Source organism: Rattus norvegicus, chromosome 18, assembly GCF_036323735.1.
Source record: "Rattus norvegicus strain BN/NHsdMcwi chromosome 18, GRCr8, whole genome shotgun sequence".
NCBI classification, from domain to species: Eukaryota; Metazoa; Chordata; class Mammalia; order Rodentia; family Muridae; genus Rattus; species Rattus norvegicus.
The window spans coordinates 26,504,422-26,523,731 of NC_086036.1; the positions used below are offsets into that span (position 1 = coordinate 26,504,422).

The 19,310-nt window shown below is 44.1% G+C and overlaps 2 protein-coding genes across 6 annotated transcripts in view; one reads left to right on the plus strand and one right to left on the minus strand.

Annotated features, from left to right (window-relative positions):
• Kif20a (kinesin family member 20A) lies at positions 1 to 8,487 on the plus strand. The gene is made up of 19 exons (NM_001108426.2): positions 1 to 56; positions 479 to 662; positions 2,248 to 2,337; positions 2,426 to 2,545; positions 3,085 to 3,223; positions 3,320 to 3,507; positions 3,588 to 3,717; positions 4,048 to 4,242; positions 4,338 to 4,449; positions 4,530 to 4,598; positions 4,775 to 4,918; positions 5,063 to 5,228; positions 5,474 to 5,638; positions 5,762 to 5,901; positions 6,017 to 6,119; positions 6,787 to 6,985; positions 7,147 to 7,238; positions 7,583 to 7,720; positions 7,997 to 8,487. The coding sequence occupies exons 2-19, from the start codon at positions 501 to 503 to the stop codon at positions 8,309 to 8,311; spliced, it is 2,667 nt and encodes an 888-aa protein (NP_001101896.1). The 5' UTR covers positions 1 to 56; positions 479 to 500; the 3' UTR covers positions 8,312 to 8,487.
• Cdc23 (cell division cycle 23) overlaps positions 6,598 to 19,310 on the minus strand; it is a 23,854-nt gene continuing 11,141 nt past the window's right edge. The window contains exons 8-18 of one of the 5 annotated variants that reach the window (XR_010059562.1): positions 16,660 to 16,837; positions 16,485 to 16,582; positions 16,284 to 16,365; positions 12,543 to 12,696; positions 12,291 to 12,410; positions 12,002 to 12,077; positions 11,598 to 11,659; positions 10,298 to 10,376; positions 10,103 to 10,222; positions 8,218 to 9,872; positions 6,598 to 6,945 (exon numbers count right to left, since the gene is read on the minus strand). Coding sequence is in view for 3 of the 5 variants with exons in the window: in XM_063277222.1 (XP_063133292.1) it covers positions 9,702 to 9,872; positions 10,103 to 10,222; positions 10,298 to 10,376; positions 11,598 to 11,659; positions 12,002 to 12,077; positions 12,291 to 12,410; positions 12,543 to 12,696; positions 16,284 to 16,365; positions 16,485 to 16,582; positions 16,660 to 16,837 (1,140 nt within the window). In the remaining 2 variants the exon portion in view is untranslated. Of the gene's footprint in view, positions 9,873 to 10,102; positions 10,223 to 10,297; positions 10,377 to 11,597; positions 11,660 to 12,001; positions 12,078 to 12,290; positions 12,411 to 12,542; positions 12,697 to 16,283; positions 16,366 to 16,484; positions 16,583 to 16,659; positions 16,838 to 19,310 lie in introns of those variants that run through there. The other 4 variants (XM_008772028.4, XM_063277222.1, NM_001100659.1 and 1 more) reach the window with 4 other exon arrangements.

Here is a 19,310-nt window from a genome sequence, read left to right on the forward strand (position 1 = left end):
GTCTCAGCTGGGTAGAAGCTGGGAATCAGAGAAGCAGCGAAGCAGGCTGTCTTCAGGTGAGTGCAATTGGGATGGAACTCCGGTTATCAGAGTGCAATTGGGGATGGAACTCCGGTTATCAGCTGTTGCTTGCATATCGTAGTCCTCAGAAAGCTCCTAGGTCTTTCATAATTTCCTAGTTCTCGTGGTCTTTGGAGTGAGTACCCTTTGGAAAAGTACCCTTGGGATCTGAAACACACATGCATTGGCAGGCCTGGACAGCCTCTGTGGAGCGTGGCCTTCTGTTCTTCGTGCCTATTCACCTTCAGAAATGCAGCTTCGGGCTGATTTAGTTGTTCTCATTCTCTTCCCCTTGGCTGTAAAGGTGTATAGTCTCGACCAAAGCAAGGACGTCGCTTTTTAACCAGGGGACTGTTTAACCTAAGTTTGCAGTTTTTGTGCGTTAATGTTCTACCCATCTACTCTTGTCTCTTTTTAGACATAGACTGACCCTGCTTGTCATGTCTCACGGGATCCTTTCTCCGCCAGTGGGCTTACTCTCTGATGAGGATGTTGCAGACTCCCCCGTGTTAGAGTCCACAGCTGCAGATCTGAGGTCTGTGGTCCGAAAGGACCTGTTGTCAGATTGCTCTGTCATCTCGGCCTCTCTGGAGGACAAACAGGTAAAGGAGTTCTGTGGCTTAGGAGCAGAAAATGGTATCTTCAGCTTAACAGTTATTTATACAAGGTAGTATGAGATCAAAGGCTAGTAATTCCTGACAGAGGCAGAAAATAGCGCGGATCTCTGTTAGTTCAAGCCCAGCCTGGTTGACCAAGTGAGTTCCAGGACAGCCACGACCACCCAGGGAAGCCCTATCTTGAAAAACCAAGGGGCTGGGGATTTAGCTCAGTGGTAGAGCGCTTGCCTAGGAAGCACAAGGCCCTGGGTTCGGTCCCCAGCTCCGAAAAAAAGAACCAAAAAAAAAAAAATATATATATATATATATATGAATATTATTAGCATATATTCATGAAATATCCCAACTGTAGTTGCACCATGCTTTTTCAGTTGGGAAGAATAATATTATTTCTCTAGTATGCAGGCTATTAATGGTAGGTAATCATACAAGGACGGAAGGTGTGAGGGTGCATGTTCAGTATGTCCTAGGTTCAGATGTTAGCACCACATACAATTATTTGCAGAGAATCATGGTGGCCTTATGTAGGTAGAACGGAATTCCTGTTTCATTAATAATTGTAGCTGCCATTGCCTTAGTCTTTCTGTTGCAGGACCAAAAGTTCTCAGTTATAGCACTGTTGATGTTTGGAGCCAAGAGTTTGTTGCCCTGTACTTGGCAACATGTTTAGTGTTGTTTCTGGCCTCTGTCCACTACATAAAGTACATTTTCACTACTTAGAATTCAGTGTTGGGAACACAGAGACATTCTCTAAGTATCTGCTGAATCAATGGAGTGGCTACCAGTCACCTTCCTTCTTCAGTGAGTCACTCAGAATTTGTTCATGGTCTCCTAACTACTCAGTGATAAAGTCGAGTCTCTGGTTTGTGCATATCCATTATTTATTATTGTTAATTTATGTATGTGTGATGGCGGGTATGCACAAGTGGAAGTCAGGATAACCTTGTAGAGTCAGTTCTCTTCCTTCTTTATGTGGGTTCCTGTGATTGGACTCAAGTTGGCAGGCTTGTTCAGCAAGGTGAGACATCTTACTAACCCAATTTTCATTACCATGCTTTGAAAAAAATTGTATTTATCAGAATTAAAAAGGTGGTCAGGGTCAAGAACCCTTCCTGTTTTTTCAGATGACCCAATTAGCTTCACAACTCCAATGTTAGATGGCTCACAATTGCCTATAACTCCAGACTATTGTATCTAACACCTTCACAAACAAAAGAATAAATGAAAGTTATTTACTTTGAGATAGTATTTGTAAAGGCTGGCTTTAATTTCTGATCCCCCATCTCTACCTACTACTGAGTGCTGAGATTACAAGCTCACACCACCATACCATGCTTGCTACATGTTGATGTTTTCAAACATCAACCCATGCTACCTTAGATCATTGATATAGCAAGCCAGGTTTATAGGGCAGTGTTGAAACAGGGAAGGGCGACAAAGTTCTTGTGAGCTGGAAATGATTGTGGAACCAAAGAATAGCTGCACAGGACCGCTTAGCATGGAATGAGGGAGCCTTAGGATCTAGGCTGTTTGTTCTGGTTTAGAGGTTTAACCCTGGACTCTGTTATAGGCTCCAATGGAGGACACTGCAGAGAAGATGAAAGTTTATCTTCGAATCAGACCGTTCTTAACTTCTGAGCTGGAGAGACAGGAAGATCAGGTAAGGTTCAAGGTGGATAACGTAGTACAAAAGAGACTTCCGAGAGATGCTTCTTTGCTATAGTAGCCTCTGCTTTCTACCTTCCCAGGGCTGTGTCTGTATTGAGAATACAGAGACCCTTCTGCTACAGGCACCCAAAGACTCCTTTGCCTTGAAGAGTAATGAGAGGGGAATTGGTCAAGCCACTCACAAATTCACCTTTTCCCAGGTATGCAATACTGGTGTATGAACAAATTCCCAGCATTTAGGGGGAAATCTATTTCTTCTTTAAAAGCTTTCTACTTGAGTGTGAGTTCTTTACATGTGTAAAGAATTTTTTTATGTGCTAGTCAGTGTGTCGGATACTTTTATGTACATGGACTGCCACTGATGTTATTACTATCGCTCCTCTTCTCCCTGATAAGAATACTGTGGCACATGTTACAGTGATGGTAATTTTGTGGAAGCTGTAGAGCTGATCCGTGGTAAAGACAGAACTGGGATTTGGATCCACCATCTCCAAACCCTTGCTTACAACCAGTTGTACAACCTGGTGTGTGTGCACAGCATTACACGTAATAGCCTTCCCTAAGTATTTAATTCAGACGAACTGTGCTAGCAGGGGGTGATGGCGTCTTTAGCATTTAGGAACAACTGGAGTCCATCGGGAAAACCTGCCTGAGCGGTACTCCAGAGAAGGCTACTAGACCTGCCCAAGAGACACATGGCAGATGTGATGTGGCCTCTGAGAAACCCGTCTGTTTCTAGATATTTGGGCCAGAAGTGGGCCAGGTGTCCTTCTTCAACCTGACCATGAAGGAGATGGTAAAGGATGTGCTCAGAGGGCAGAACTGGCTCATATACACCTACGGAGTCACCAACTCTGGGAAGACCTACACGATCCAAGGTAAGGAGAAGCTTCAGTAGGGTACTAGTGGCACCTTAAGGTCATCCTTCCTTTTGATATCTGGAGTAAAGGATCTTATTACTAATATTATTCCAGGTACTAGTAAGGATGTGGGGATCCTGCCCCAGTCCCTTGCTCTCATCTTTAATAGTCTCCAAGGCCAGCTTCATCCAACACCTGATCTGAAGCCCTTGCTGTCCAATGAGGTAATCTGGCTAGACAGCAAGCAGATTCGACAAGAGGAAATAAAGAAGCTGTCCTTGCTAATTGGAGGCCTCCAAGAGGTGAAGTGCTCATGAAGTTGGGATAAATAGTACAAATTCTAGAAAAGATTAGTGCTTATCTTCTCTCCATGCCCCTTCAGGAGGAGCTATCCACCTCCTTGAAGAAACGTGTCCACGCCGAAAGTCGGATAGGTGCCAGCAACAGCTTTGACAGTGGCATTGCTGGGCTGTCTTCCACCAGTCAATTCACCAGCAGCAGCCAGCTAGATGGTATGTACCACGAGTGAGCTCTATGCTGGGCAGTGGTTGGGGGTGAGGTTGGTAGGCACCACGAGTGAGCTCTATGCTGGGTAGTTGTTGGGGGTAGGGATAGTATGTACCATGAGTGCACTCTATGCTGGGCAGTTGCTGGGGGTGGGGTTGGTATGCACCACGAGTGAGCTCTATGCAGGGCAGTCGTTGGAGGGGTGGGAAGGTACTCCCTATTCCCAACTCAGAGACTGCAACCTGAACTTCACCTTTCCAAGTTCCTATAGACCTGAGTAAGACGTAAGGCTTCATGGTCAATGTCCTACATGTACATGTTGGTTTTTCTCACAGAAACAAGTCAGTTATGGGCACAGCCAGACACTGTCCCAGTAAGTGTTCCAGCAGACATTCGCTTCTCTATCTGGATCTCCTTCTTTGAGATCTACAATGAGTTGCTTTATGACCTGTTAGAACCACCTAGCCATCAGCATAAGAGACAGACACTGCGGCTGTGTGAGGATCAGAACGGCAATCCTTACGTGAAAGGTATGCAAAGGTGGAGGTGGTTGGCAGGAAACCTGGAGGGATGTGTCGAAATTAGAAAAAGCCCAAGTGTTCCCACCTTACTGTCTTGGCTCCAGACCTCAACTGGATTCATGTTCGTGATGTTGAGGAAGCCTGGAAACTTTTGAAAGTGGGTCGTAAGAACCAGAGCTTTGCCAGCACCCACATGAACCAGCACTCTAGTCGCAGGTGAGCTGTGAGAAATGACTCCTGTGTCTAGAAAGCTTTCGCCCTCCACCTGATCATAATTTCTCCCTTTTCCTTTTCAGTCACAGTATATTCTCAATCAGAATCTTGCACCTTCAGGGAGAAGGAGATATAGTGCCCAAGATCAGTGAGTAAGTTCTCTCACTTAGAAATTTGATCAAGATGGTCAAGATGGCTGTGTGGTTATGGGGGCAGAAGGGAACTTGCTTTTTTTCTTTCTTTTGGTACAAACAACTTGGTAGGCCCTTCCCCTAGAGTTCCTTATATCAGCTGAGTTCCTTATATCAGCTCCCGTGCTTTACTCCAGACTGTCACTCTGTGATCTGGCTGGCTCAGAGCGCTGCAAACATCAAAAAAGTGGTGAACGGCTAAAGGAGGCAGGAAACATTAACACTTCCCTGCACACCCTGGGCCGCTGTATTGCTGCCCTGCGACAGAATCAGCAGAACCGGTAAGCTGTGGGCTGAGGTGGCCTGGGGCTGGCCATCTGTTCAGTTCCAGGTCAGCACTGAGGGTGGTGCTTGGGTATACACACCCACACACCACCGAGGGCTGTGGTTATATTCACAATGCTATTTATCTGATTCTGTGCAAGGTCAAAGCAGAACCTGATTCCCTTCCGGGACAGCAAGTTGACTCGTGTGTTCCAAGGCTTCTTCACAGGTCGAGGTCGTTCCTGTATGATTGTCAATGTGAATCCCTGTGCATCTACATATGACGAAACTCTCCATGCAGCCAAATTCTCAGCCTTAGCCAGCCAGGTGAGAAGCCATACACAATTGTATTATCTTTGGGCTAGCAATTTTTTGTTTGAGTCAGGGTTTCACCGTGTAGTCCTGGCTGTACTAGAACTCACTCAATTAAACCAGGCTGAGAGCCACCTGCCTCTGCCTCTGGAATGCTGGGAATTAAAGGCATGGGCCACCACCCAGCAGGACTGGCGATCTTAAAATAGCTCTTAGGAACTAGCTAAGAAATCAATTAAGATTTTTTTTCCCCCCTCTAGCTTGTGCATGCCCCACCTGTGCATCTGGGAATCCCATCCCTGCATTCATTCATCAAGGAGCACAGTCTTCAGGTGTCCCCTGGCTTAAAGAAAGAGGGCAAGGCCGACTCGGACCTTGAGGACAGTCCTGAAGACGAAGCTGACATCTCCATGTATGGCAAGGAGGTGAGGATACAAGGCAGCTCTAACATTGCAGCTTAATGGCTGCACATTTCCCACAAGGTGTTCTAGGTGCATTTGGGCCCTTTTTTAAAAAGTGCAGGAAATCTCATAGATGTGGTCTTCTAGGAGCTACTCCAGGTGGTGGAAGCCATGAAAGCGCTGCTTTTAAAAGAACGACAAGAAAAGCTGCAGTTGGAGATACAGCTCCGGGAGGAAATTTGCAACGAGATGGTGGAACAGATGCAGCAAAGGGAGCAGTGGTGCAGGTACTGCTGAGTGGCCTTCCCAGCCCAATCCCCGGAGATCGATGGTTGGCAGTGGGGTGTACAGGCTCTGTTCCCAGCTTCTGTCCTCAGGAGCCTCACTCTCCTTTTCTGACAGCGAGCGTTTGGACACCCAAAAGGATCTGTTGGAGGAACTGTATGAGGACAAACTAAAGATCCTGAAGGAGTCTCTAACAACTTTCTACCAAGAACAGATCCAGGTGAGTTTGCCCAGCCAGTCTCAGCGGCCACTCAGGTTTTCATCATCCGGGTGTGTGGGACACACGTGCTTTTACTTTTACTTTTGTTTGTTTGTCTTTAAAAAAAAAAAAAAAAAAACCAAACCAGAGTTTGGCTGTCCTGGAGCTCACTGTGTAGACCAGGCAGGCCTTTTTTTTTTTTTTTGGTTCTTTTTTTTTCGGAGCTGGGGACCGAACCCAGGGCCTTGCACTTCCTAGGTAAGCGCTCTACCACTGAGCTAAATCCCCAACCCCCAGGCAGGCCTTAAACTAAGGAATCCACCTGCCTTTGCCCACCCCCACCCCCACCCCCAGTGCTCGGGACTAAAGGTGCGCACCACCACCATCTTGTAGATTTCTGAGCTAGGGTCTCACTATTGTCACTCTGGCCAGCCTCAAACAACACCTATGTAGACCAGGCTGACATCAAACTAGGTTTTATAAACTCTAGAAAGAACAGTAATATAGAATTCGTTTTTATTAGTTTCCCTTAGTGCCTTGCAGCTACTGAGTTTGAGTTTAGGGATGAGTCCACCGTGAAAGTGTGCTAATGGGCTAATGTCGCGCGTAGGTGCTTATGTTCTTTTAGTCTGGTCCTTTGGTATTTGTCTGACCCTAGACAGAACTGTGCTCTCTGCTTCCCTCTTAGGAGCGGGATGAAAAAATTGAAGAGCTAGAAACTCTCTTGCAGGAAGCCAAACAGCAGCCAGTGGCACAACAGTCAGGGGGGTGTGAACTGTCCCTCCGGCGGTCACAAAGGTTGGCAGCCTCTGCCTCCTCTCAGCAGCTCCAGGAAGTTAAAGCTGAACTAGAGCAATGCAAAACAGAGTTAGGCTCTACCACCGCAGGTGAGGGGGGCGGGGCCTGACAGTGGGGGTGGGTGGTGAGGGAGAAGCTGGCATTCACTCAGTCCTAACTCCAACTCACATCTTACGCTGCTACTGTTAAAGCCCCAAGCTGAACAACCCATGCATTACATGTTATCTGTACATCCTGTGTCTCCCCTCAGAGCTGCAGAAGTACCAGCAGATGTTAAAACCACCACCCACAGCCAAACCTTTCACCATCGATGTGGATAAGAAGTTAGAGGAGGGCCAGAAGGTATTTAACCTTATTCTGTTTCAAAACCTTTATCAGGGATTTAAGTGAGAAGAAGGTGTTTTTCTTTTTTGTTTTGTTTTTTTGTTTTTTGTTTTTTGTTTTTTTATTTTTGGTGCAAGAATCCTGAGGAATGAAAACCAGCCCAATTTTGCTTCACATTTATTTATTTGTATGTAGTGGTGTGGAAGACAGAAGAATGATTCTCTCTTTCCACCATGTGGGTTCCTAGATTTAACTCAGATTGTCAAGCTTGGGTGCCCTCACCAGCCCCCAGCCTCTGTAAGTCTGCCTTCAAATGGCTGCTGTGGCTGATTTTGGCCACAATCTGATTCCTACTCTTTCAGAATATAAGGCTGCTACGGACAGAGCTCCAGGAGCTAGGACAGTCTCTGCAGTCAGCAGAGAGAGCCTGTTGCCACAGCACAGGAGCAGGAAAACTTCGTCAAGCATTAACTAACTGCGATGACATCTTAATCAAACAGGTAAGGACAGCCTAGAGAGCCTGCCCTTTATCCTGCTCTGTTCCAGCCCACTCCAGTGTGAACGTGAGAGGGAAACCGAAGAAAAAGGTGTCCTAGTAAAAAAAAAAATAAAGCTAATCTCACGAAGTCCAGGGCTTCCTGTATGCTAAGCAGGCCCTCCCTCTACTAAGCTATGCATTTCTCACTGCCGATGATACCTGATGCCTTAAAGTGATGAACAAACAAGGCACCAGGTCCCTTAACAGTGATGTCTTCTCTAACTCTGATGCTCTTTAGAACCAGACCCTGGCCGAGCTACAGAATAACATGATGCTAGTGAAACTGGACCTTCAGAAAAAGGCAGCCTGCATTGCCGAGCAGTATCAGACTGTGCTGAAGCTCCAAGGCCAAGCCTCTGCCAAAAAGCGACTGGGAGCAAACCAGGAAAACCAGCAACCGAATCATCAACCCCCAGGGAAGAAACCATTCCTACGACACTTACTTCCCCGGACACCTACCTGCCAAAGCTCGACAGACAGCAGCCCTTACGCACGGATCTTGCGCTCACGGCATTCTCCTTTACTCAAATCTCCCTTTGGCAAAAAATACTAAAGTTGTGGGGATGAAGATGCATGGTTGTTGCCCTGCGGTTGCTCAGCTGCTAGGTCGGTCTCTTAGGCTTGAGCATGTACTCAGACTGTATTCAGAATGACTGTATTATATTCACCTATGCAATCTTGTTCTTAATGCACAAATATTATATGGAATAAAGACATTGTTTATGCTTTTATTTGGATTCCAAATTTAGAAAAATATAAAAGGGGGACAGAAAATTGATATAAATACCATCTGGCCTGTTGGGCCCTTGGACGGGAACAGCAGTGGGAACCCAGCCTAGTGCATGCTAGGAAATGAGTAAAACGCTATGAGATACCCAAAGGGTAGCTCTGTCTGGCCTGGTAGTTGCTATGTTAAAACATCCACCTGCCTCTGTCTCCGAAATGCTGGGATTAAAGACATGCACCAATGTACCACACCCAGCTGATATTCCTCCCATTAAGAGGAGAATATAAATGTTCTGGTACAAGAGAAGGAAAGCTAGATCCTAAACACAGAATGGTCTATAGCACCTACTGCACGAGCTCATTATAGCAGACATCAAGGGTATCTGAAACCTAGAAAAAAGGATGACTCCTTCAACCTTGTAGGTAAGGTTGAAAACCTTTTTGGAGATTTAAAAAAAAAAAATTTACATCAAGCATTTACTAAAAGATACCAGCATAAACTTTAATATCTGAAGTAAAAAAGTTCCTTTCAAAAATGTCCATGAAGTTGTCTCCTCGGGTTGCTTTCATCTGGTATATAGCTGTGGCCCGCTGGCCCCTCATGTGAGCCAGTTCATGCTCACTGAGACTCTCACTTGGAGGGTTTTAGGCAGCTTCTTTTGAAAACTCTCCACAAGATCACAGATAGCTCCACTCAATTTAAACCTAATCTCTGGCATCAGAACTCTGACTGTCAGTAAAAGAAAGGTATTCTTCTAGCCATGCCTCGTGGCATATTCCTGTAATCCTGTCATTAGGGAGGCTGAGGCAGAAAAGCTTCAGGCTAGGCTATACAGAGAAACCCTGCTTTAAAAAAAGTCATTGTTCAAAGCTAACCTCCCTGCTTGCAGAGGACAAGCATGATGAACTTTGCTCTGTTCCTTGCCCACCCAACTCGCAGCACTGAAACCTTGCTTCAGTGGCATCGCTTCTGAGGGAGTGGAGAGACTAGGAAGGCCAAGACCTGCCATTCTGAATAGAAGGAAGAGTTGTTGGCTGGCAGAAGACAGTCTGTCCCCTGCCATGTATCTGCCTGCCTCTGAAGGTGGCTCCATAGGCTGTCCCTCAGGCTGTTTCTGTCTATAGAAAGGAGAAGAGCTTAGGTCCTTGGGAGAACAGACGTGGCTGTTCTTTACTGGAGGTAAGGTTTAATATTGGTCTGACTTGAGAGTAGTCAACTATGGTGTGACTGAAGACAAGTTGAGTGGAGAAACTCTGCGTGTGGGAGTGTTGTTTGCAGACAGTGAGGCAGGGAGGAAAAAGGTACCAGGCGTGTCAGAGGTGGGTGTCTCCCCTTGGTTCCTCAGCTGTAGGATCTGGCGGAGCAAGGCCTTACCTTCTTCCCGGGTCTGAAACAAAGTCACAGCTGTTTCAAAATATATTCAATGCTAGTCTCAAAAAATGATTATTAAAATACTGTTCAGATCATTCCTTACAAATAAAAGGAATTCTGCCCCCTTTGTTAAAAATGTACTATTGACAGATGACTTACACAGGTCAAAGTAAGCTTCCCTACGCACCATGGTAAAGACCACCTATTTTGGCCTAAAATCCAAACCCTTTAAAATCTAATACTCACATCATTGAATGCACAACATTTTTGGGCACAAGTTGAAGCTTCATCCCACAGCTTGCATTTAAAATAGTACTGGGCCAGGTAGCGGAAGGCTGTGCTCTCCTCTAAGTGCTCCACTGTTTCCTAGATAAGGAAAGCAGGTGTGACTGAGGTGACGAGAACCCGTCAATGGCGTGGCTCTCAGGCTCTGACACATACCCCACAGGAATAGATATCTTGGATGTATTTGATGTAACACTGGGCAGCCTGCTCTGACTCAGTCAACTGTTCATGAAGCCTACAAAAGAAATCGAGCTTTAAATAAGTCAGGTCACAAAGCAAGTCAAAAATTAAAAAGTAAAGATGTAATTATAATCAGAAATGACAAGTAAACGAGTAAATTTTAACATAAATAACATACTGAGACCCAGGAGACTCTCAGTGTCCTCCAAGCATAGAGCTGAATTCAATAACACATGCCTTTAATCTGCACTTGGGAGGCAGAGGCAGGCTGAGTTTGAAGCCAGCCTGGTCTACAGAGCGAGTTCGAGGACAGCCAGGGCTACAGAGAGACCCTGTCTGGAAGAGCTTGGCTTTCTTTGACAGGGGACTGGCCACGACAGGTGACCAGGCTCCAGTGGGCATAAGGACAACCAAAAATGGACTAATTTTATTATTTTTGGGGAGGGGGGTAATATAGGGGAGGGAGGACTGAGAGGTGAGTGCAATTGGGTTGCATGATATGAGATTCCCAAATAATCAATTTTAAAAAAGCAACAGGTGTCTCAACCGGGGCTACAGAGTAAGACCTTGTCTCAAAACAAAACAAAACAAACAAACCCAAAAAACTACCACCATCACCAACAACAGTAACAACAAAAATAGTTATTAAAATATTATCAGCGGATAAAGGCACTTGAAGACAAGCCTATTAACTGTGTTTAATTCCCAGGACCCACATAGTGGTAGGAGTGAACTGACTCCCACAAATTGTCCTCTGACCTCCATACACACATGCCCACACACACAAAATTTTAAAATGTTTATCTAAAAAAGCAGTTAACTTAAACTGGACAATTACATGATATACCCTTGCAAAAATGTCCTATTAATATTGTTGAGCATTAGAACTATCTCAAATGACTGAGTACTGAGCAGTCCTCCCGTGCAGTCCTCACATGCACACAGGCAAGTCCTTAACCACCAAACCACACTGCTAGTCTAGTCCTCACTTTTTCAACTCATTTTTTATCTCTTGCCTAATAGGAAATCCATTCCCAACTTAAGGTGAAGTGTCACTCTCTACAGTCAAGAGCCTAGGGCTAGAACCTAACTCCATGTCTTATCCATGTCTAGCATGGATAAGATCCTGGGTTCGTCTAAACATGGGGAAGAAAACAAGAAGAGAAAAGGGTGCTCAGTTTCCAGCCCAGAGTCTCCACAGCCCGCTCCATGTGCGTACTCATACACGATCACCACCTCAGGAGAACCGGCCTAAGTATCCCAAGCATTCACTCACTTGGCCAGCTTCACCAGAGCCATTTTCTCCACATCTCCCACAGCGTATGCTCTCCAATAACACTGTCAAAGAGTAAACAGGTCACTTCAGACTACTGCTCATGTGAAACAATTAGTCACATTAGTGCTAAGGCCAGGCAAGCCTTCTAGAAATTCAGGCTTGCAGAATGCAGAGCATTTTCCCTAACGGCGATAATTCCATATAGACATCCATACTGATAATCTCAACCTACACTTCTTTTTATACTATGTAGCTACAAAATATTCATTTTGTGTTCACATAGATCAGAATACAGAAAAGAAACAAACAACAACAAAAACAAACCAAACCACAGTATATACAGCCCAAGCTCCCTTTAAACAGGAGATTTCTGCTCCCGTTCTCTAGGCTGCCTTTTGAGGTACCTTTTTGGCTTCCACTAGTTGATTGAGTTTCTCATAACATTCTCCTAAGGCAACCAGCATACGAGAATCGTTGGGCCTATGAAAAAGAACAACATTGTCAGAGCAAAGACTTTACTCAAGTCTTCAACTCAAAGATGAGCCTCCACTATTTCCATGCTATTCAAATCCGTGCAAGGACTGCTCTTCAACAAAATGCTTCACTTAATTACTTTATGCTTATAATTATCCTATAAACCCACTAGTAAAAACAACCAAACCATTCATACCCTTCCCACATTGGCCAACTCACCGAAGCTGGTGGGCCCGTCTATAATAATAAAGGCAATAAAATGGCATCTTAAGGATTTCGTAGGTCTGCCCAAGGCCATACCAAGCTCTGTAGTCTCTCTTGTTGACCTCAATGGCATGTCTAAGAAACAGACAAAATGGACCAGTTACTTGGCAAAAGAATTAAAGTCAGCAACACAGAGACTAATAAGAGGCCCCCACCACCTCGGGAATTGGCTCCGCTCACCCCTGCCCCCCTCTACTGGATGCTCACCGGTAAGCCTGAATAGCCGCAGATGTGTTTTTCATTTCCATGTACTCATGCCCCATCAGCGTCCAGGCCCCAAGGTACCTAGGATTCAATTTCAGGGCTCTCTGGAAATACAACGCTGCTTTCTCATGCTGGGAGCGTAAGCTGTAATAATTGCCTGAACAGAAAACAGAATAAACAAAGCAATCCAGAGTCTGTCTGTCTGTCTGTCTGTCTGTCTGTCTCTCTCTCTCTCTCTCTCTCACACACACACACACACACACACACACAATTAAAGGGGCTGGAAAATGGATGGCTCAGTGGCTTAAAAATACTGGCTACTCTTCCAAAGGATCCAGGCTTAGTTCCCAGCACCAACAGGGCAGCTGACAACCCCTGTATCCAGTGCCATAAGACCAGGCATGCTTTTTTGGCCTCTTCTTGTACCAGCATATACATATATTCATACAGGCAAAAATTAATAAACATAAAATAAACCTTTAAAAATAAATAAAAATAAACATAAAAAATTAAAAAAAACTGTTCCCCTTGTTTCTTTCTATATTTGGTTTTGTGTTTTGCTTTGTTCTTCGAGACAGGCTTCCACTTGGCTGTACAGAGATCCACCTGCCTCTGCCTCCCAAGTGCTGGGTGGGATTAAAGGGATGTGCTATCATCATCTGGCTAGATATAGCATTTATATACAATTTTGTAATATTAGAATTTTCTAAGCCTGCTTTAGGTTGGTATTTTTGTGGTGCTTTATATTTTGGTTTTCAAGACAGTGTTTCTGCATAGCCCTGGCTGACCTGGAACTCATTTTGTAGACAAAGCTGGCCTTAAACTCACAGAGATCAGTCTGCCTCTGCCTCCCAAGAGCTGGAATTAAAGGCATGTGCCATACACCCAACTTGATTTTTGTTTGGATTAGTGGTTCTAAACTATATTATTTTAAACCCAGACTTCAAAGGAATTTCTCAAAAGGACTAAAAAGGTAGAGCTCTGAGTTCTTCCCCATGAATCACTGCAGTTCTATTTCTACTGTTTTGTGAAAAGAAAAGAACAATTTAGGAGGCTATAAAAGATACTAAGAGTCTAAAAGCTACCTGTCTTACTGAGGCCTAAATGAATAAGCAAAATATGGTAGAGCAAACAATGGGACATAATCCAGAAAGAAAAAAAACTACTTTAGATGCCACAATACTCATGGTCCCGAATGGGTGGGGAATGCCCCAAATCCCAGCGTCTTAGAGGAAACGTCAGGTAGGTCTGCTGGCAGGTTCTAGGCAGCCAGGAAAGAAGAGAGAGCTAGAGCTAGAGACAGACAGACAGAAAGAAAGAAATTTGCTACCTAAAAGAAGTCAGACAACAATATTTTTGCTGGTAGGATTCCAACTGTGACGTTGCTAACAAAACTGTAAATCTACCAAAAAACTGTTAAGTCTACCAAAAAACTGTAAATCTACAAAAAAAACTGTAAATCTACCAACAAAATCTGTTCAGCCATGAACTTAAAGCAGGTAAGTCTTGCGGTTTGCTAACTGTTCCAATAAAGCTTTTCTTAGCCAGGCTTGGAGACGCACTCCTTTAGTCCCAGCACTCCAGAGGCAGAGACAGGCAGGTCTCTGTGAGTTCCAGGCCAGTGTCATCTACAGACTAAGTTTCAGGGCAACAAGAGAAACACAGAGAAAATCTATCTTCAAAAAACAAAACAAACCCAAAAAAGGAACCAACTAGACTGTCATGAACCTTGAAGGGGTTTTCTTTTTAAAATACTGTGTTTACTTTTTTCAGTTATCTGTGCTAGAGAATGGATCCAGTGCCTCAGAGAGCACTTCACAACTGAACCAAACTCCTAGCCCCAACCTCACTTCAAAAACCAAAATAAAATCTCCCTTATGTATAAATTATACGTGCACAGATATGCCAGCCAAAACACAGATGGCATAATATATGTGACACTAACTTGCAGAAAACGTGAGATACCACAAAGTAAAATAAGAAAATCTCAAGTAGTTACATAAAGGAGTCCATTTTGGTAAGCCTCCTGGAACTGACTGTATAGACCAGGCTGCCTAGAACTCTATCTTTTAAAAAAAAGAAAAAAGAAAGGAATTCACCTGCAATCTCAGTACTGGAGAAGTAATCAAGAGACTAATTCTTTTTTTTTTTTTTTTTTTGGTTCTTTTTTTTCGGAGCTGGGGACCGAACCCAGGGCCTTGCGCTTCCTAGGCAAGCGCTCTACCACTGAGCTAAATCCCCAACCCCAAAGTCTAATTCAAAGTCATCCCTAGTTACATAGTGAATTCTAAATATAAGAGTCTGTCTCAAGCAACAGAAATACAAGGTGGGTGGGGGCAGCACATGATTGTAATCTTGGCATTTAGAAGTGAGAAGAGAATCAGTACCAGTTCAAAGTCACATTATCAGGTTCATTCAGAGCCGAAGCTATATGAGGCCAGACAACTGTCTCAAAACAAAACAAAACCAAACAAAACGCAAGCCAAACAGAAGGAGAGAGGTGCCTCAGCAGCTAGGGGTGTATACTGATTTTGCAGGAGGCCCGAGTTTGATTCTTAGTACCTATGGCATGAGCTCACAACTGCTGTAACTCCAACCCCAGAGGGATCTGATGCCTTTGGCCTCTGAGGACAGATACCAGTACTCATAGGCTGAGTCGTGACCACAAACAAACATTTTTGAATAAAAATTTCAAAAGCAAGGCAGATACAGCTCCTATCAATAATCCTAATCCCTGAGATCCAGGGCAGAAGCAGCAGCATGAGTTAGAAGCCAGTGTGAGCTAAAGAGTTTTCCATCACTCTAGACTAGGGAGAGACACTCACTCAAAGACCCTCTAAGAAGGGTCTGGAGTGACCGCTCATCAGAGAGCAGAGGCCACTGTTCCAAAGGACCTGGGTCAAATTCCCAGTACCCACATGGCTGCTCACAACCACCAATTCCAAGGTGCGACCTTCCCTCTTCTGGCCTCCAGGGACATGAGGCACATTATGGAAGCAAAACGTCATTACACTTAAATTTAAAATTAAAAAGAGGAAAAAAAAGAAAAGACTTCTAAGAAGGCTCCAAGGCTAAAGGCACTAGCTACCAGGCTGGATACTCTGTTCACCCCTGGGACTCACACCAAAGAAAGAAAATCTCTTTAAGTTGTTCCCAGACCTGCACAGTGCACTTCGGTATATACATGCACACCCCCACACAAATAAATATAGTAAAAGTAATCATAAAACAGGGCTAGTTGGGCTAGAAACATGGCTCAGTGGTTAAGAGCACTTCCAGAGGTCAGCAACCACATGGTGGCTCACAACCATCTGTAATGGGATCTGATGCTCTCTTGTGGTGTGTCTGAAGACAGCTCAGTGTACTTATATATAGAAAAAAAAATCTTTAAAAAAAAAATAACCAGGGCTAGCAAGATGGGTTTTATGTCAGTCTGTACAAATGGTTGTGCATAGGTTCAGTAATCTGCTACTGTATCAAAAACAAAAAACAAATAAGCCAACCAACCAACCAGCTAAACAAACAAAGCAAACCGAGGTGGAGCTAAGTCTGATGGTTCTGTCTTGCCTTTAATTCCAACACCCAGGAGGCAAATGCATGCTATCTCTCTGTGAGTTCAAGGCTAGCCTGATCTACACAGCAAGTTCCAGAACTATATATAATGAGACACTGTCATAAAATAGAATAAAACAAAATAAAGATAGAAATAGAGCTTAAAAAAAAATAAGTGTAGTTAACGCTCACCAATTACACAGCATGTCTCTACTCGGTACTTATCAATTTCACAGAGGTTATGTGCCAGGTAACTCAATTCAGACTTCATGCTCTAGGAGAGAAGAGGAGACCACATGAGCGAGCCTGAAAAGGCACCCTGAGGTTTCTTCTTCTTTCACTGTGCAAACATGATAATCTAATACAGGAGTTTCATCAAGAGAAACAAATTACCCTGACATAGAGAAGGTTGGAGAACGTGTCCATATTTTCAATCCTGTAAGGATCTTGTTTCCTCAGCTCATTGAAAATAGAAAGGGCTTTGTCGATATCTGCAGAGAGAAAGCAGAGTCTAAAACCCAAGGACCTGCAGCTCTGCCTGTCGGCATCCACATCCTCATTCACTCACCTCTGATATTGTGATAGGCAACTGCGATTTGGGAAACAATGTATGAGCTCTTGGAAAAGCCCACGTCAATGAGATGCTGGTACTTCTGCAAGGCCTCCTCTATCAGCTGCAATTCTGTGTATATGTGAGCCAAGAAGAACTCCTTCATCCAGGTGTCAGGCAAAGACAGGAACTTCAGCTGGCACCAGAAGAGAGGAACACACTTAATATAATCTGGCCTTTCTCCCCAGAAGAACACCGAAGAAAAATCATTACTTTCTAAAAGGATTCATCACTAAAATTTTATTAGAACACTTACAAACGAGTACAGGATAATCCCATTAAGTTTGACTTACAAGCATAATTAGGAAAGAATGGCTGGCCCAGTGGGATGGACTTACACACACACACACACACACACACACACACCCCACACACAAAACAAACCAAAACCACACAAAACTTGAAAATTAAAATCTAAATAGGAAGAGAGACAAGGGAAAAAAAGTGCATTATAGGCAAGAGTAACAGTAAGACTGTGGTGACTACAAGGAAGCAAGCTTGGTCTGAGGAAGTCATATGCAAACAAGTCAACCCCATCACACAGCAGAGAGTAAGACCATCAGACTGAGGGCAGGGACCCTGGTGGAGGAGCTGGCGGAAGGACTGAAGGAGCTGAGGGGGATTGCAACCCCACAGGAAGAACAACATCAGTTGACCAGACCACCCAGTGCTCCCAGGAACTAGACCACCAACCAAGGAGTGTACAGGGAGGAATCCATGACTCTAGATAGATAGAAACAGACAAGGAGCCCTGAGGAAACATAAATGGCTGAACAGACATATGCCATGGGGATTCTGGCAATCTCCTGTGATCTACATTGTTTTCAACATTTTACTTAATCCGTATCCCAAAATTATTAAATTGCTATGAAATTAAACAAAAACCTTATACCTAATCCTCATCAGTACTGTCTATTTAAGAATCAAGGAATGGAAAGGAACAGATATCATTAAAAAGATACTTTTTTGATTATATATATATATCTGCGAATGCCTGCCCACCAAAGTGATTTAAGATGGGCACTTCTTAAATCCTATCACTCAGGAGGCTGAGACAGGAGGACTGCCATGAATTTGATTCCAGTCTGGTCTACATAGAGAGGCCATCTTAAAAAAGAAAAGAAACTATGTAAGTATGGTGGTACACACATTCGTTAACTCTGGTGCATGGGAGGTAGAGGCAGAAGGATCTCTGAGTTTGAGACCAGCCTGGTCTACACAGCACATTACAGCCTTGGTGTGGACTGCCCTGGAGCTGTTTGCATTTTGATGTTAATTTCACTTCTCTAGAAGGGCGGTCTAGTCAGTACTCTGGCGAACTTTTCTCCCCATTTTAACTTATAAAATAAAGGCAGAGCCTGTGATTGGGCAAGGGAAGGGAAGGTGGAGCTGAAGTGGGGGTTGAGGAAGAGAGAAGGGAACGAAGGAGGAAGTGGAGGTGGAAGGAAGATGGAGCTGAAGCACGTGGTCTGGAGAAACCACAAGTAATAAGGGCAGCTCGTACTCATATTAACTGAGCTGTGTTTTCTTTGTACAGGCTTATTTGGGTTGGAGAGGTTACTGTAACAAATTGGCACCCAGGGCTGGGGATTTAGCTCAGTGGTAGAGCGCTTGCCTAGGAAGCGCAAGGCCCTGGGTTCGGTCCCCAGCTCCGAAAAAAAGAACCAAAAAAAAAAAAAAAAAACAAATTGGCACCCAACATGGGGTGACACTTATGGACATTTCTTTTTAAAGATCATTTGACCTGTCTGCTCCTGACAGCACCCCTTCTTGAATTCTAAGAAGAAATCGAGCAGCAGTGGAGTTGCTCCAGTTGTGGTGAGACGGCCACTGGGCAAGGATTGCCTCAATTCATCTACAGACAAATACTGTCCAGAAAGGGACACACTATGCAGAGTAGTCGACTGATAATCTTTGCTGAGCCAGAATTATCAGCCCATCAAAATTCTACATTACAAAGGTGTCAGATGATCCTGGGCCAGGAGGCTGAACACTGATGCTCCAACATTTTGAGAAATGAGGGCCTGTCCAGGTGATCAGCGATCTCTATAAATTAGCTAAGTTTTAGAAGCTGTTTTGTGCTTCTCATAATTTCAGATAATATTAGTCGTTCTCAGATTTCTGAGAGTTGAAGACTAATTTAGTCTTATAGTCTACCTAAGCTAATTAACTCAGAAAACACAGTTGTCTGGATGATTTTCTAATGGTAATAGTTGTACACAGCTTATAGTTGATGAAAAGATTTATTTTGTTTTTTTAATTAAACAGAAAAGGTGATGTGTAGGATGATGTCATTATGTAGCAAGGCAGGTCTAGCCTATCATTGGATGAGAAGGGTAGGCAGGGAAAAGTCTAAGAAGGAAAAGAAGGAACAAGAGGAATCAAGATGGAATCGATGAAGGAAAATTATTCCGATCCAGGTGAGCTAGGTCAATTTTATCTTGTCTACGTGGGCGGTTTCTATCATTATTAATTGGCAGTGAATTTATTCTGTGGATTTATTGTGGACTGAGAATTTAACATGTAAATCTGATTGTTGGGTTACAATTTATGAGTCTTGATTTTACCGGGTGAGTGGCTGGAACCAGAGAGTTCTGGCTGGCCAGGGT

Excerpts from the sequence above, each read along its gene's own strand:
- Kif20a (NM_001108426.2), top strand. The coding sequence starts at position 501 with ATGTCTCACGGGATCCTTTCTCCGCCAGTGGGCTTACTCTCTGATGAG. Across the intron at positions 2,546-3,084 it reads ACAAATTCACCTTTTCCCAG|ATATTTGGGCCAGAAGTGGG; the intron begins GTATGCAATACT and ends GTCTGTTTCTAG. Across the intron at positions 7,721-7,996 it reads ATGACATCTTAATCAAACAG|AACCAGACCCTGGCCGAGCT; the intron begins GTAAGGACAGCC and ends GATGCTCTTTAG.